The sequence below is a fragment of the Sceloporus occidentalis genome, unplaced genomic scaffold, assembly GCF_023333645.1.
Source record: "Sceloporus occidentalis isolate IW3139 unplaced genomic scaffold, rSceOcc1.0.p SCAF_7, whole genome shotgun sequence".
Lineage (NCBI taxonomy): Eukaryota > Metazoa > Chordata > Lepidosauria > Squamata > Phrynosomatidae > Sceloporus > Sceloporus occidentalis.
In genome coordinates, this window is record NW_028316987.1 from 41,364,227 (window position 1) to 41,381,497 (window position 17,271).

General features: G+C 38.2%; 1 protein-coding gene across 23 annotated transcripts in view; it reads left to right on the plus strand.

Moving 5' to 3' along the window:
- Positions 1–17,271, plus strand: part of CLASP2 (cytoplasmic linker associated protein 2) — a 163,006-nt gene that overhangs the window by 37,619 nt on the left and 108,116 nt on the right. Inside the window, exon 1 of one of the 23 annotated variants that reach the window (XM_089532711.1) lies at positions 1,850–2,210. The exons of the other annotated variants lie outside the window; for them this stretch is intronic. Coding sequence (XP_089388837.1) covers positions 2,195–2,210 — 16 coding nt within the window. The 5' untranslated portion in view covers positions 1,850–2,194. Of the gene's footprint in view, positions 1–1,849; positions 2,211–17,271 lie in introns of those variants that run through there. 23 annotated transcript variants of the gene reach the window in all.

Below are 17,271 nucleotides of genomic sequence, written 5' to 3' on the forward strand. Positions count from 1 at the left end.
ATCACTATTTCTAGACATTGCTTTTAGCCATATATGCATGAGTTGGCATGTTGAACCTTATTACACAATAGAAGACTAATTGCACTTGACTGCTAAAAGCATTGCAAGTGAAAATAATATCACTGCATTTTTTCAGTGGGTCAGTTGGCCAACATTTCCTCTTGCTAGCTTCAAAGCTTTTACAAGCTACTTTCCTCTGCTGCTTCTCACCCATTTAAGACACCTTAGATTGCTGTGGTGTTCAATATATTTATTTTACACACATTGGTATACCCTTATTTGTCTATGTATCCTCTATCTGATGGGTGTACCGTAGCTGTCAGATACTTGGCTAATTCTCATATTCTGAGGATTGGACAAAGTACTGAAGGCTTGTCGCATGGCTAATAAATGTGAGAGTAGAAATGTCTTTCAGAAGAAAAATCTGGACACTCAGGTTTGTCAATATGATATTGGCCCATCATTCAAGTCACTAATGAATGGAGGCAATGGATGTCATAGTCATGGGAACTGGGCTGGCCTGGAAGGATGGGAACTACATGATCTGTTGCATTATGGGAGAGATGGAAGGGAAGGGAGAGCAAAGGAAGTTCTTGCTTATGTAAAACAATACAACAGTATGTATGTTTTGTTTCTTGACTACACTTAGGGAAATATTAAAAACATTCATTTTTGTGGCTTCCTTTGTTTTCATTACACCAACTGTGAAGGAAAAAAGGGTTATACTGTAGGATACAGAAGCCATTTTGAGGCAGTATAGAGGGTCAGAGATTAAAAATTGGTTTTTTTGATGATGATAATAATAATAATAATAAATTTTATTTATGTTTCCCTGCCTCTCCCATAGGATCGAAGCAGGCTTACAGACTATTAAAAACCATTATAAATGATGAGGTTGTTGGTGGGGGGAGATGGCACAGTTCATTCCTAGTGCTATTTGGTGGTGTTTAAATATTTTGTTGTTTTTTATCCATCCTTCCTCCAAGGATTGGGGGCCAGTAGATGAGGCAAAGACAAAGTGTCAGGTGTAAGACACCTCTTTCATGTCAGAAAATGAATTTGAACCTGAGTCCCTTAAGTCACTCTCTCTGTTCAACTGCCCTTTAATGCAGATTTGAACAATCTCTCCTTCTCAGGGGTGGGGTTGGGAAGTAGAATGTATTTTTCAATGTGGATTAATATGCTTAGTCAATATTTCTTTTAAGCCCTTCTAGAGAAATGGTGTGGATCTAGTAACATTATTGGGGATGGGTGAGAGAGAAAATATCTTCTAAGAAGTTACCTTATGAAAAGAATTCATTTTTTCCCTTTAAAGGGGGATGTTTCCTTAATATAGTGGTTGAGCAGAGACCGTGGCATGTCTTGAATCCTATCTGTGTTTTACATTCTTTTATTCATTTTGTAAAACTCTTGTGGGAAGTGCTCGCTTTGACTTTATTGTGTGACTGAGAAATGAAAGTATTGTCAGAAGAGGAACACCACAGACTTGCCTTGGATATGCGGTTGGTTCAGTGTTTTGCTACGGCCTTTACGAGAAGCAATCTTTGTTAAGGGGCACAGCTTTCTTTGAACAGAAGAGCCTTTGACAGTCTGCCTTTGACGTGATTTGTTTACAGCAGCCAGCCATGGTTGTGTACAATGGGAGATTGAGAAAACAGCTCCCCCTCTCCAAAGGCTAAAGAGAAAAATACCACACATCTTCTGTTTGTAGATATGTAAATCAGATCATCATAGGATCATGTGACCACTCCTCATTACACACGAACCTTTAGGGAATATAACCAGAAAGTGGTTACTAAACACATGCCTTGTGTTTTGATGGCTGCATTTAAAGTCCCCATGGAATGACTTCCATTGGCTGTGAGCTGTCCTTTAGAGAAAAAGGCACGCAGCTAGTGGAGAGCTGGGGAAAGAAAGGAATTGGAGTGTAATGGTGAATGCATCATTTGGTTTAAGCAGGAGTGAGGGTGGTTTTAGTGGATGTAAGGAGTTTCCTGTAAGAAGCAGGACTCCTATTTTGAAATGGCATAGCAGCTGTTGCCTATTGCAGTATAGAACTGCAGATCTGACTGGGTCACACAGTGCTCTGTCTGTCTTCACGCTGCACTGGATTGAGAGTGGCGCAGGCACATATAGTCGCTCAGATTGAAGTTGGATCATTTGAGAAAGCACCTAGTAGCAATAACACTGTGTAATGGCTGTTGGTGATGGTAAGTACAATTCTTACGATTATTATGTAGGCTCGTGGGTTTGTTTGTTTTTTGTGCACTCGCATTCTTGAAACAACCTTGCCGTATTAAACATGTCAGATGCATGGGTTTTTTGTTGTTGAATATGTGGCTGAATTAGAGCTGTTGACATTTAAATTGGATTTACGTTGCAGTGGAAGGAGAGCATTTGTAGAAGAGCATCAGTAAAAGGAGAGTGGTTGTAGAAGAGCATTGTCTTTCAACCATGTATCTTTTGGTTTTTCATGGTAATGACGACAAGCCATCTCATCTGTGTTCAAGTACTGAAAATGTGTCTACAGTTAGGTATAAGTTGAAGTAAATATTTGTATGAAAAGATGTGCACGTCTTGATGTAGGTCTGATGTAGTATCTGGATGTTTACATCATTAGATTGCCACTGTTGGTATCCTTGTATAATCTGTCTAGATAATTCTAGATCTGCAAAGATTAATAATAATCCATTTTAGAGCTGGTGCATGCTCTTTATTTTGAATGTGGCAGGATACTTAATCAAGTTTGGGTTCTTGCTCATTCTTCTTTTGCCATTATGATATGTACAAATGCTGCTGGTTAAAGATCTGTTTGACCTTTATAGAACTAAATAATCCACTTTAATAATTTGGTATTAAAATAGTTTATGCTTAATGGCTTTCTGCCAAAGAGAAAATTACTTATAAATATTAGGTGTACTCATCTATGTGTAAAATGAATTAGGACACAGATGTTTGGGTTCTAATCTGTTGGAAATTACGTGACAGTTTAAGATGAGTAATTTGTAGTCATTGAGTTGGTTACATAACCCTATAAATACTGATGTTTCTGCAACTGTATACAAGTTTAACAAACTTTAAACCACGGTTTGACAGAAAGCTTATAAAAGAAAATCTCACGTACATTCATATAAGTCAAATTGTGTAACAGTGATATTGTTCAACTCACATTTAACAATCTTTCTTTTAGATTTATTTTTCTTTATTGGAGAATCCTGAACCTTCTTTCTCACATAATTTAGATTGGTTATAAATGTGTGGGTTTTCAGTGATCTCACTGACACTTGATATTATTGTCTTGTGCCTAGTCTTGCATATTGAAAAGATTCTTCACTTTTGATGGTTATTTCTATAAAGTTGAGGTTTATATTGTCTTATTGTTGAATTCTGATTTTTAGAATTTGACCAAGCTCTAAACAGTTACGCATTAATTAGGATGTTAAGTTGGTTACTTTTGCCACAAATGGCATCATTTGTTTCCACATTAATTATTATAGATTTAACTTGCTCTTCAGGAGCAGTAGCTAAAGTGAGCTTAAATAACTATCATAGGCAAGATTTCTGCAGTTTGGTTGTGTCAATTGTTTGGTCACTAACAGAAGTACTGAAACAATACTGTTCTAATAGTCAGCTGACACTTGCGTGGAGGAGCTTTGAGTAAAATGTCAGATGCAATTAGGACTATGTAGGAAGATTATGTAGCAGTTTTTTCTTGCTTAAATCTACCATTCATCACATCCAGGAGAAGTTCAGTCTCTTGATAATAGGATTGTTCAGTGTCATAACACAGAAAACACGGTGGTTGAAAATATCTTTTGTTGTAGATCCTCTTCTGTGCATTGTTTGAATTATCTAGATCTACTGCTTGTGTCTCTCTCCAAGAAGCTGATTGACTCTTATGCAACAAGAGTTTCCTATCTCCCTTGCTGGGGACAGTTATGGCCTACCCCAAGGTATTTATCCATGTTGGCGGTGCCCTCTGGAATGGAGTATGTTGTGTACAGGACTGCAGCTAGAAGCAGAAATTAGAATTCTTTCATGTCCAAGTTGAATTACTTTCCAATTGCAATCTTTTTTGAACTCAGCTATTATTCCATTCTTAAAATCTGACATTTAGAAATGAGATTTTGCTATTTTTGACAAGAAATGAATGGGAACAGAATTTCTTTACACTCTATGTCCGTGGTGGTGAACCTATGGCATGCAAAGCCATCTCTGTCAGCACATGGAGATAGTTGAAGGTGTGGGAGGGCTGGGGAAGAGGAGGAACAGGCACGCATCTGTTCCTCCTCTTCCCCCACCCTCCTGTGCCTTTAACCATCTCTGGGGAAGTCCCGCTTGCAGAATTCTCTGTCTCTGAGAAAGTCCTGCCCCCACTGGCACCAGGTAACACCCGGTGCGGGAATGCCATTCAGTTGGGCACTCAGTCTCTAAAAGGTTTGCCATCACTGCTGTATCTGTTCTGGACTTGCTGCATGTTCTAAAAGTTCTTGAATTAAAATATGTATTCTTTATTCACTGATACAAAGCATTCTTAAAGAGTGACGGAATATGATGGAATCTCACCTTAAGCTTGCTGAGAATCCAGGGATATAGAAGATGGTTTTTAGCGTGCTTAATTTAAATTTCCACACTTTCAGATGTAACCACTGATTTTTTGACTTAATTTTCCATTATGAGCTTTGAAAATTAAGACATTCTGTTGCTGGCTCTTTGCAACCCATTTTTAAAAATCAAACTCAGGTAATATTGAGAGGCTCCAGAACAACACACTTCCTTCACAGGTTTGAAAAGAACTTGATTTGCTTGAAATTTACACTTTCACATCAGATTCTAATAGGTTTAATAAAGCTGACAGAAAGTAATTCTTGACACTGTTTTGTGTGTGTGTGTGTGTGTGTGAGAGAGAGAGAGAGAGAGAGAGAGAGAGAGAGATTCTTCTTGAAGGGGATAATGTTTTATCCCTTGTTAACCAGATTAAAGCTTTCAAGCAGTATCCAACATAATTGCTGTGTACCGCTATCATGTGTAGGGCACATCATCACACTGTCTTGTTCAGAGACTTACCAGTGTTGCTGTTTTCTTAAGTAAGTTAATATAATTCCTCTTTTGCTTTACTGATACATTTTCAAATTTTGAAGAAATGTATTTATATTTTGCCTTAACACCAAAGAGATTGAGGCAGCATACTCCATACAGCCTTCCAACTTTGTTAACATAGTAACCCTGTTAGGAAGGTTAGGCTAAGACTTAGTAATTGGCCCAAGATCACCCCATGACCTTCATAGTTAAATGGGTCTTTAATACTGCAACCACTATACCACACTAACTTTCATTTTAAACTGTTGTATTGATCTAGGTTTGCTGAGAAGGCTTAGGTAAGTTAATACCAGATAATAAAGTAAAAATTTAAGTTATTCATTAGAAAATAGTTTGGCTTGTTTGTACTCTAAATACCAACACAAGTGTATTTAACAGAATGCTTCCTTAAACCTTGCACAAATGATTAATCATTATACTCACTAAATTTAACCTGCAGTTTAGATTAGAGGAATGTCTGTTTAGATTGAATTTGTGAAGTACACTTTGAACAGTTTGTTCTTAAAACAAGTATACCTTCTTGTACCTTCATCTCCTGACCTTAGTTTTCCCCAAAAGTCATTAATAAGATTTAATGTTTCCTAATTTGACTAAGACATTCACATTTCAATGACTTGAGGCAATTTAAGCTGCAGAGTCTAGAGATGGCAACTTAAAGAAAGAAAAAGAATGTTTAGATACATAGTTACCTCTATATTTTTCATATCAAGGCATGTGCAAGATACTGTAGGAAAAATATAATGTTGCTTTCAAGTAAGAGTGTAACTGCTTGTTAATATAGTTATGATATCAGTGGTGAAGCAGCCATGGTACTGGAGCTTTCTGCTACCAGTGAAGTAAGGTATCCTGCAGTGATCCTCTCTTATCCATCCAAGGGGGAGGAGGCCCACAATACCCAGTGACCCTTGGATGGCTTCCCAGTCTATAGCTGCTTAGAGTACATCCTAAGTGTTTTTACCTACATTGTCTCCTTTAAAATCACACCCTATGTTTTAAAAGCCAGTTGAAAAATATTTTGATGAAGCATTTTTCTACTATATGGGCAATATAGGTTGAGATAAAATATAAAAACATAGCTATTAAAATAATGTAAAAACCAAGTACAATTGATTTATAATACTCACGTTATGTGAAATGAAGTAGCTTAAAATGATTTGTCAACTTTTATTACTCAGAGTTAATTTTTTCTTTAATATGTTGGTGAGAGATTTTACATTAAAAAAACAACAGCAAACTAATGGCCTGTTACAGACTGCCAAAATAAAGCTGCTTTGGGTCTCTTTGGAGGTATGCTGTTTAAATGATGCATGCACCCTAAGAATCCGGAAGCTGCACCAAAGCTGCACTCCAGTGCTTAGGAATGGAGTGTGGCTTTGGCGCGACCTCCGGACTCTTAGGACCCATGCATCATTTAAATAGCATACCTCCAAAGAGACCCGAAGCAGCTTTATTTTGGCAGTCTGTAACAGGCCAATGTTTTCATTCCAGAAGCATTCTGGTCTACTTTTTAAAAAGTAGTTTGAGAAAAGAAAGTACTTTTAAAGGTACTTTCCAATCATCAACACATACTTATGCCATAGATTTTTAAAAATATTCATTTTTAATATGCATAAGAGACCAAGAATACTGAAAAAGTCCTGACTTCCATTTGTTAATGCATTTTGTCAGTGCTGAGATCTTACATGTTAAATACTGTGTATGGAAGTCTTTTAACTTCTTAAGGCTAAGAGCTGAAAGATTGAAATGACATCAGGTGGATACAGGATCTCTTCTTTCACAATAGGAAACTACTATCAACAGATATTTCTGAAATTCCAGTGGTTTCAAATACATCATCAAAGCAACTCCTTTTTTGTTGGTTTGTGGTAGTATTGTAAACCTCTGAACTGCTCAACATGCTAATTCAAATGGTTATTAGTCCACCAACTAGTGTAGTAAAAGAGATTTGCAAATTTCAGTTAAGCCTATATGCAACCTAGCCCCTTTTCCCACAAGCTTTTCCAGATCATTCCCTGGTAAAGCTTGAAGTTTCCATGGGAATTCTGAAAAATCATAAGAAAATAGCTATTGGGATATTAAGCTATAAAGAATGAAAAGGAAAAGCTCATATAATCTTTCCCTTACATCCTTTCTCCAATCTGTTTGCAAGGCCTCTCTATTTCATTCTTTTTCCCAAAATGCACTTTCCAACATTTACGACATAGGACCGAAACAGACGGCCCAAAAAAGTCCACTTCCAGGCATCATCAGCTTGCGGTGTTTAGATAATGTATGTCCCAATGATACCGGCTTGGAGCCGTCTGGCTGCCCAGATGTGAGCAGCTTCATGATGCTTTGGTGGCTTGGCGTTTACATGCCACATGCCGCTGGAGCATCATGAAACCACCATGGAACCATGGTGTGCCAGCTTTTGCCTGGTTGAAATAGAAGCAGATCTTATCCAATCCTTTTTCAGCCATGTTTAAGGTAGATGGGGGCTGCAGTGTGTTTGCTGTGGCCCCATTCCATCTTTGGAAGGGGTGGCTTCAAGCTGTCTGTTTCCCCCCATAGTATTTGTTCATGTTAGTCTAGAGATGTGCTCCTTGGAGCTTTTAACTTGCATTACTTCCCAAAGAGTTTGTTGATTTGCTCTGATTACCTCTTTTGGAATGTAGAAAGAGACTTGGGCAGTTTTTAACCAGACTGTCTCAAATTCAGAGGGAATTTGGTTTAAGATTGGAAGAAGTTCCATATACACACCCCACATTTAGAAATAACTGCATTATCACAACTTGAGGGCTAATTAAGCTTGGTCTGTCCATTTTTCCAACAGACCATGAACTTACCTTGACCTTTCAGGGCTTTGAAGGCATATCACAGTTAATGAAGTAGATGAGTTCCTGGAGATTACTTCTTTAACATAAAATTTGGTACAAGAGGCAAAAATAGCATGGAAGGAACCACAGTACCACAAAAAAGAATTGGAATTCAACATGTTTCAGCAAACCCAAACTAGCAATATGTATGTGTGCAATGAAGCAATCAGGTCAAGAAAGCCATGCATAAGTAAACAAAAACCTTTGAAACTATCTAGTTGACCACGTGAAGCCTGAGTACGTGAGTATTTCTATGTTGTCCTCATCTCACTGGCTCTGATACTGAAATCTTAACAAAGTTAGAGTAGAATTTCTTCATCTGACCAAAACTAACAAGGGATTTTAAAAAAAAGCCTGGTCTGTCCATCCGTTTTGTTGTAAGTGATGGGACTTACCTTCTGGAAGAATATGCAATACAAATTTGCAGGAACCAGCTGCTCACTGAGCATGCATAATCTCCTTGGAAATCTATATTTCAAGGAAGGATTTAGCAAAATTATGTGAGCCAAAAGAATAGATCTCCAAACCAGTACTGCTGAGGCAATAATGCTATGTAGTAATACTCATGTTTTCTTTCCCTAGGAATTTAACAAGTGTCAGAATGATATTGAGATTAATTTAGTCATCTTCTCTCTCTCTCTCTCTCTCTCTCTCTCGAGAGAGAGAGAGAGAGAGAGAGAGAGAGAGAGATTATTACTTTTACAATTTTTTTATTTTCCATAAAAACATAACATGATTAAAATAATCTACATAATACTTATAATCAGTTGCTAATTTTTTCATCCTTTTGTCTGTTTGTGCAAACATATTTCCCTCTTTATTTATTAATTTCCTTCTTCAGTATTCCCACCAATTAAAAAAAAAACAGTCATCTGTGCCATGTATTTAACCTCTCTCTCAGTTTAAATTAAAAAAGCATTCATAATTAACTCATTTGTTTCAATTCCAGCATAATGTTCCTTCGCACAAAGAGCTTCCTTCATTATGATAAAGGTGTAGCATAGAATCATAGAGTTGGAAGAAACTACAAGGACCATGCAGTCCAACTCCCTGCCATGCATGAACTCTCAATCAGCGCATACCTGACAGATGACCATCCGGCCTCCAAGGAAGGAGACTCCACCACTCTTTGAGGGAATGTGTTCCACTGTTGAACAGCCCTTACTGTCAGGAAGTTTCTCCTAATGTTGAGGTGGAATCTCTTTTCCTTTTCTATTCTCTCTGCCCCTCCCCATCCCATTTTTACTATTCCATCTTCAGCTGTACTCAGATTTAGAGGGAGCAAAAAAACAACAACCAGGAATATGGGGGTTGGGCTCAGGAGATGTTCCTATGAATGAGTCATCTATAAGAGAAATAAGAAGAGGGAGAATCATCTTTAAGAGAAATGAATTTCTCAAGCTCTGACAGCAGGTTTATATGGCTGCAAAAGTTTATATTTTGCAAACTTTATACTAGTTTAGGTTTGTTGCTAAATTTTGGCAGTGGTCCACATCACTGTTATTTTTTATTTTACATTTTGTAATTAGGGGAGACTTGGGGAACCATGTGTGGCCTGTGTGCTGATTTTTCCTCATCTGTTTTTCAGTGTTTTTGTGGTTTTAGTTAGACACATAAGGTGACCATTTTTAAAAGTGATTGAGAAAGATGTTGAATTCCTTGGACTGATGATATCTTTGGGCAATGGTTGACCTCAAAATATTCTACTGTGTAACTCTGGTAATGTGAATTTACTGACAATCCAAATTTAAGATTGCCAAGTAAGCTGGTGGCTCAGGGGCTATTAAAGCATCTATTTTACATCTACTGTTTCTTGCCTCTGTGCTTTGGCAAGTTTGGAAATAAGCCTTGGGCTGTTAAGCTTTTCTAATCTTCTAGTCCATACACTGGTAAGGGAAGCAGAGGAGGCACAAACCTATGTGAACTTGGGAATTTAATTTATGTCTATTTATGGAAAGTTAGAGGAGAGGGTTCCTTTTCCAGGAGTGAAAGGAAATACATCTTCAAATGATCTTGTAGTTAATTCATGCCCTTCTAAGTACAGGGGAAAGCACAGAAACCTGTTTCTAATCTCACTGCATTGAGAGGAGCAGAGTAATATTCAGACAACTCTTCTGACACTTTGGTTAAGTGACTGTCAAGTTAAGTGGTTCACGTGACTAAATTACAAGTATAAAGACATGATAGCAAAATGAGATATAAGCAAAATGAGATATATGCTTCCCTGGATAAAGGATGAAGAATGTCTGCATCAACTATTGTGTCTGTGCAAGAGGTGTACTGGAACTAGTCTCAGACCCTTCACTGAAAGCAAAACACATTGACTACTTTTACTTTCCAGAATTCAAACATTTTCAATCAGGTAGCATATGCCAGATATCATTGTTTCTTCTTTTTCATTTTTCTGCTAATCTATTTATCTTGGATTTTACTGTGAAAATATATATTCACTTTAGTTAGGAAAGCATGCCCTCTATTCCTTCATCCAAGTCATTGATAAAGATGTTGAATAGCACTGGGCCCAGGACAGAATCCTGTGGCACCCCACTAGTCACCTCTCTCCAGGATGAAGAGGAGCCACTATTGCGAAATCTTTGGGTTCGACCAGTCAACCAATTACAAATCCACCTAACAGTCACATACCCCTGCATACATTAACACATTCCAATTGTTTGGTGTGAATGCAACTGTAAAGAATAGCTGTAAAGAATACTAAAAAAATTACAGAGAAGTGACTGACTTGATTTAAGAATTAGCTGTTTGGCACCTAGAATGAAAAGATAGTTACAGGTGTGAAAATGCTTTGCGCCTCTCAGATCAACCAAATAAATGCAGTATCGAATACTCACAAAGCAAAGCTTGCAGTAAGTAGCCTTTTGTGCTCTGACCTTTAAAAAGAGTGGGCCAGGGAATGCTTACATTTTGGAAGTGGCTGCATATCGTCCATTTCAAAACTCCTTCAGGTTTGCAACCCTTGGGTTTCCTAAAGCTGTGGCAGCTGGTGGCTTCCCTATCAGTGGGGTAGTGAATCTGCTCCAAGGTTTAGACTGAACGTTAAAGGAACTGGCCAAGATTCTTAATAATACTCTACTCTCAAAACAGGTTCAACAACTTATTTAAAGTTAACACTAAAACCTGCAGTAGTTTAATCACTGGACAGTCACCAGGGTTATTAAGGTACTGGTTTCCTACAGTTTTATTTGTGGAATTGGTGAAAGTCATTATTAGTTTAAGTCCTGCTTTCCTGTTTATTTCAGTACCTCTCCTCCATGTGTGATTAAATCTGAATACATAACAGTGAGCAATATTTGGATATATTTTATATAGCACTTTCCAAAAATGACTTTTAATCTGTGAGGATATGAATGGGATGTAAAATTGCTTTTCGCTGCCTGAAAGAGAATCTGTACTAGCAGTGGGTAGGAGTATGTATGCATTCTCAAAGTCTTGCCATATGCAGATATTGTGTGACACCTCCCTCTTGCTGTCTGAGAACTAGAAAGACTGTGTAGTTATTCATTGCCATATGTACCTTTCTTAGTATGTGATAAATTTTTACTAACTACGCAAAAGAAGTTGTAGCATAAGCTTTTGTAGATGTGGTTTTACTCACTCAGTTGCAATTTCATAGACCAAGTGTGTGAAAGCTTATGCTACAACTTATTTCGCAAAGTTCATCTCAAAAGTGCTACAAGATCCCTTTGTATACTGATATTCCAGACTAATACGGCTATATCTCTGAATTTTCCAATCATGTTCAAGATTATTTTTTTAAATTGTATAGTAATTTTTCATTACATCATGCTTGTGAATTACTAATTTTTTATATTAAAAATATAAAAGAATTTTTGCTATATAGGCAATAGTATTGCTGAGAGAGGTGTACCGTTGCAACAAAATATTGCAGTGTTTAGATGTTTCTTATGCCAGTTCATGCTTTATTCCCTATTTGGAGTTTTCTTTTCCAACAAGTATGGTGGACGCATCTGCCTGATCCCAGCTGTGTTGAATTTCTTTGACCAACGTTGATGTCTGTGGGGAGCAAGCATTCATTTCTCTCCTTGGGAACATTTTAAAATTCCTTCACTGTGTGAACCAAGAAATGACTTTTTGAGACACTGAGATGCAAGGTCCTTCAAAGTTTTCACCTTTTCTAAATACATAAAAAAACACTTTCCACAGGAGAAGTCCAGATCATCTAGGGTCAGATACTCAAAGCAATCAGCTGGCTTGAATTTTGATGCAAGGGAGTCTTGATCTTTGATCCATATTTTTACTATCAGTTTTGAGAGACAACAGTGATAAAAACCATTTTTAACCCTTCTAAATATTGTTGGAATCATTTTACATTTAATAAAGCAAGTTAGAGAAAATGTAGCATGGTGGGGCACATTTTGGATTTGAATTGTCTTTTGTACCAGATTTCAAGTTTAACCTAGAATAATTGGGCACATAACTTTATTCTACTTATATTCTGTGATATTGTCCAGTATGCTTTAAGGCATATTCTACTTAATAAAACATAGCTTTCTATACTTGTTGGTATTTACCTTCTATACATGGAATTTATTTATTAATTAAAATATTTGTTCATTGTCTCTCAAGGCCCCCAAGGTGAAGTTCAACAAATAAAATTTATAAAAAGATAATTAAAAAATATGTCAAAACAGTATTTCAAAAAACCCATTTTTAAATGTACACCATTGGTCAAAATGCTAACTCTTATTTTAGTGGGAAACGGACACATAATATACAGTGTAGTCTTGCTGCCCATTGAAAAGGGGATCAGCCTGAATTCCCTTGGAATGGAATTCTACAACCAAGATGCTGCTATTGAGAATCTTCTGTCTCATGTATTTGTTCAATCCATTGCTGAGGGACTGTACTTTGTGGATGAATTCCAGTTTTGCTGTTTCTCTTTCCAATCTACCTTTGTAGTTCTTTTGTTAAATGGCCGCTGTTCCGAGGTCTGAGATGGAATGCCCAAGGAGATTGAAATATTCTGCCACTGGTTTTTGTATACTCCCATTCCTAATATTTGATTTATGTCTATTTATCATCTGGCGCAGGGACTGGTTTGTTTGCCCAATGTAAAGTGCTGAAGGGCATTGCTGACACAGTATAGCATAGATCATCTTGGAGGATGAGCACATGAAGGTCCCCCTAATATTGTGGGTGATACCATTAGGTCTTGTGATGACATTTCCTGCATAAATGTGTGGGCAGAGTTGGCGTCTTGGTTTATGGCAAGGCTTAGTATCTGTGTCGCTTGTCATCTTGTAGGTGAATACCTGTTTGAGGTTTGGAGGCTGTCTGTAAGCAAGTAAAGGTCTGCCACCAAGGGCCCTTGAAAGAGTGGCATTATTGTCCAGAATGAGTTGTAGTTCATTCAAGATGCGCCTGGCTGGTCCCAGTTGAGAGCTGTATGTGACCACCAGTGAGGTTTGGTCATTTTCCCTCTTCATTTTGTTCTGTAATAGATCAGTTCTGGGAACACATCTTGCCTTGTTTATTTGTTGTTGTTTTTTACTTCATGTGGTGGGTACTGGAGTTTGAGGAATGCTTGTTGTAATTCCTTGAGTTTGGCATCCCTGTCTTATGGGTCTGAGCAGATGCAGTTGTATCGGAGGGCATGGCTGTAGACTATGAGTCTAGTGATGTGTTCAGGGCAGAAGCTGGAGGCATGTAAGTACGTGTAGCAGTCTGTGGGTTTATGATATAGTGTGGTGCTTATCTGTCCATTTTGCAGCTGTACTGTCCAGAAAGTGAACTTGTTCAGTAGATGGTTCCAAGCAAGGTTGATAGTGGGGTGGAAGTTGTTGAAACTCTAGTGCAACGTCTTGAGTGAGTCCTCTCCATGAGTCCAAATTATGAAGATCAATCAATGTACGTCAGGTAGAGGAGTGGTTTCTTGGTGCAGGTGTTAAGGAAGCGTTGTTCTAGGTCAGCCATGAAGATACTGGCATATTGCGCTGCCGTGTGTGTGCCCATGGCAATGCCATTAACTTGAAGGTATATGTTATCAAAGGTGAAGTAATTGTGTGTGAGAACAAACTGGCAGACCTGAGTGGCTAGGTCAGATAGCTTCCCATCTGGAATAATGTTCCTGATGGCTTGTAGTCCATCTTTGTGTGGGATGTTGGTATACAGGGATTCCACACCCATCTATATCTTTGAATTCCAGCTATAAAGGTTACTGTTTTTGCAGAATGTTCCTCCAACCCATCTGTCTGTGTGTCCTGCAAGACATAGACCCTCATTCTCTCTCTGAAAGGAATACTACTGAGTGTGTAATTAGCAATATATATGGTGTGCCACCCTTTCATGATCCTTCACACAATTTGCATTATGAGCAATTAGTTTGCAAGATATGGATCCTTGTATATCACAACCCAGAACATGGCAGCCCAGACTGGAGGTATCTGGTAGAGTTAGGAAATGAAAGCGGTGAATGAGCAGGGGGTGGTGTGAGCAAACGAGAAATTATTTATTTATTTATTTATTTATTTAGGTATTTATATCCCGCCCTTCAGCCCTAATGGCTCTCAGGGCGGCTTACAATATTATTTTTAATCAGACAGAAATAAGAAAGAAAAAAGTTAGGGAGAAGGAAAATAAGCAAAGGAGTGAAAGAGGCTTAAGGCTTTACCACCGTCCTAGACCAAGCTGGTACATGCAGAATGATTTCCAAGGTGGAAAGAAAAAGAAGACCAGCATGTAAGAAAAAGAATTGAGAGAGTGGAGAAAAAGAGATGGAAGTGGGAACTATTTTTTAACTAAGGCAAAGTCAGGTGCTTTTCCAGTAGTTTTTTCCTAATGAGTAATCAGAAAGGTAACAGTTCAGTGTGTGTTTGAACCAAATACAACTGGTCTTTCAGCAGAGCTAATGGAATGCCACTGCTTGCTACCTCTCCCTCTGCATAATGAATAGAAATTGGTATACTTTGAACAGTGTCTCAGTGATGGAAAATCAAGACCAGGGCTTTCTGTATTACACTTTTTCCTTGTGTCTCTCTTCATCAGATTCAAGAAGGGTAGTGTATTTCCTGTAATGTTTATTAAGTCGTCATGCCTCTCCCACTTTCAAAACCAGTATTAAAATTACTAGCTTACCCACCAGTACTGTTTTCACATATGTCCACACTCCCCGTTGCAAAATCAGGCTATTGCCAGGTCATTTTTCAGTAACGTATCAGGTGTAGTATCAAACAGGAGTTAAATTCTCCACCTGCAGACTTTTGTGGGTCAGAGATTGCAAGTACAGTCAGCCCTTATACACAGATTTTTTATACACGGATTCAATCATTCACAGTTTGAAAATGTTCCAAAAAAGTATACATTTCAAATATCAAACCTTGATTTTCCATTTTTTATAAGGGACACAATTTTGCTATGTCATTATATGTAATGGGACTTGAGCATCCACAGATTTTGTTATTCACGGGGGATCTTGGAACCAAACCCCAGCGTATAACAAGGATCCACTGTATTTTGCTCCAGGACATGGAGAAAACGCAACATAGTGCAGAGTTTGTGTATAGACACTAGCGAACTAGAGAGTGAATTTTTACTGGCCAGATTAGGTCTGTGGGGCGCATGTTTCCTTTGAACCCTTTACCATGACCAAAGCTGGAACACAAGGATGTTAATTTAGAGGTGGGCTTAGGTATTCAGGAATCTAATTTTAAAGGTGGGTGCTAAGGGAATATAGGATAGAATACATGCATTGGGAGCTAGCAAATGTCCGGAGTTAGGTCACTTTTGAAATACACAAAAACTTACTAAAATGATATATCAAATGGCTTTCACATTTGATTCCTTTGCAGTTTTCTAATCAATCATAGTGTTCCTTTTACATAGTGCTGTGGAACAGAAACTTTAATATGGGTTTATCGAATTCATGGTCATGTATACATGACAGTAGTTACACAAGAAATTCTGTCAATGCTTTTTGAAAAGCATAGCACATTCTCCATGAAGACTTAGTAGTAACGTAGGATGGTGTCCAATGGAAATATTCTTTCCACTTTACATTTACTCTGATTCGATAAACCCATATGACCGGAATAGACTAGAAAGCTGAGCCAAAGCTAACAAAATGAAATTCACCATGGAGAAATGTAAGGTACTGCACTTAGAACAGAACAATGAAATGCATAGATATAGGATGGGAGACACCTGGCTTAAGGAGACTACACATGAAAGGGATCTAGGAGTTCTAGTGGATCACAAGTTGAACATGAGTCAGCAGTGTGATGTGGCAGCTAAAAAGGCCAATGTGGTTTTAGGCTGCATCAGAAGTAGATCAAGGGAAGTAATAGTGCCCCATGTATTCTGCTTTGGTGAGGCCCTACCTGGAATACTGTGTCTAGTTCTGGGCACCACAATTCAAAAAAGATGTTGAGAAACTGGAGCATGTCAGGAGGGTGATTAAAATGGTGAAGGGTCTGGAAACCATGCCCTATGAGGAACGACTTAGGGAGCTGGGTATGTTTAGCCTGGAGAAGAGAAGGTTCAGGGGTGATATGATAGCCCTGTTTCATTATTTGAAGGGATGTCATATTGGGGAGGGAGCAAGCATGTTTTCTGCTGCTCCAGAGAACAGGACCCAGAACAATGGATACAAGCTACAAGAAAAGAGATTCCACCTCTACATTAGGAGGAACTTCCTGACAGTAAGGGCTGTTTGACAGTGAAACACACTCCCTCGGAGAGTGGTGGAGTCTCCTTCCTTAGAGGTCTTTAAACAGAGGCTGGATGGCCATCTGTTGGGTATGCTTTGATTGAGAGTTCCTGCATGGCAGGAGGTTGTGGTCTCTTCCAGCTCTGTGATTCTATGATTTCTACATGAATGTTTCACTGCATGTTTGCTCCTCAGACCGTTAGACTTTCCCCCATCACATAAGTTACTGGTACAGAGCACAGAGCTGCTAATGGTTGCCTAGCAATACAAGTATGGGAGAAGGGGAGCTAAAACAATTCTGATAGTTCAGTTATGATTCTGCTCCTGTCCCATTTATTGATTCATCTAAGAATCTTTTGCCCTAGAGTCCAAAATTGATTGTTATCAGACTGCCTACACTGGGCTAAGTCATATTCCATCATCCATCAGTCCCAGATTTTGGCCCATTTTGCCCATTTTCTGACATAGATAAAGACTGAATGATGGCATTCACATCATGGATTTCAGAAAGCACTAAATTTCACAAAAAGGTAGCCTTTCTGCTCTGAAATCATGTAACAAAATATATTAGAAGCAACATCTGTGTAAAGAGCATCAGTTTTTATTCCACTGAATATGCTAACTGTGCACTTA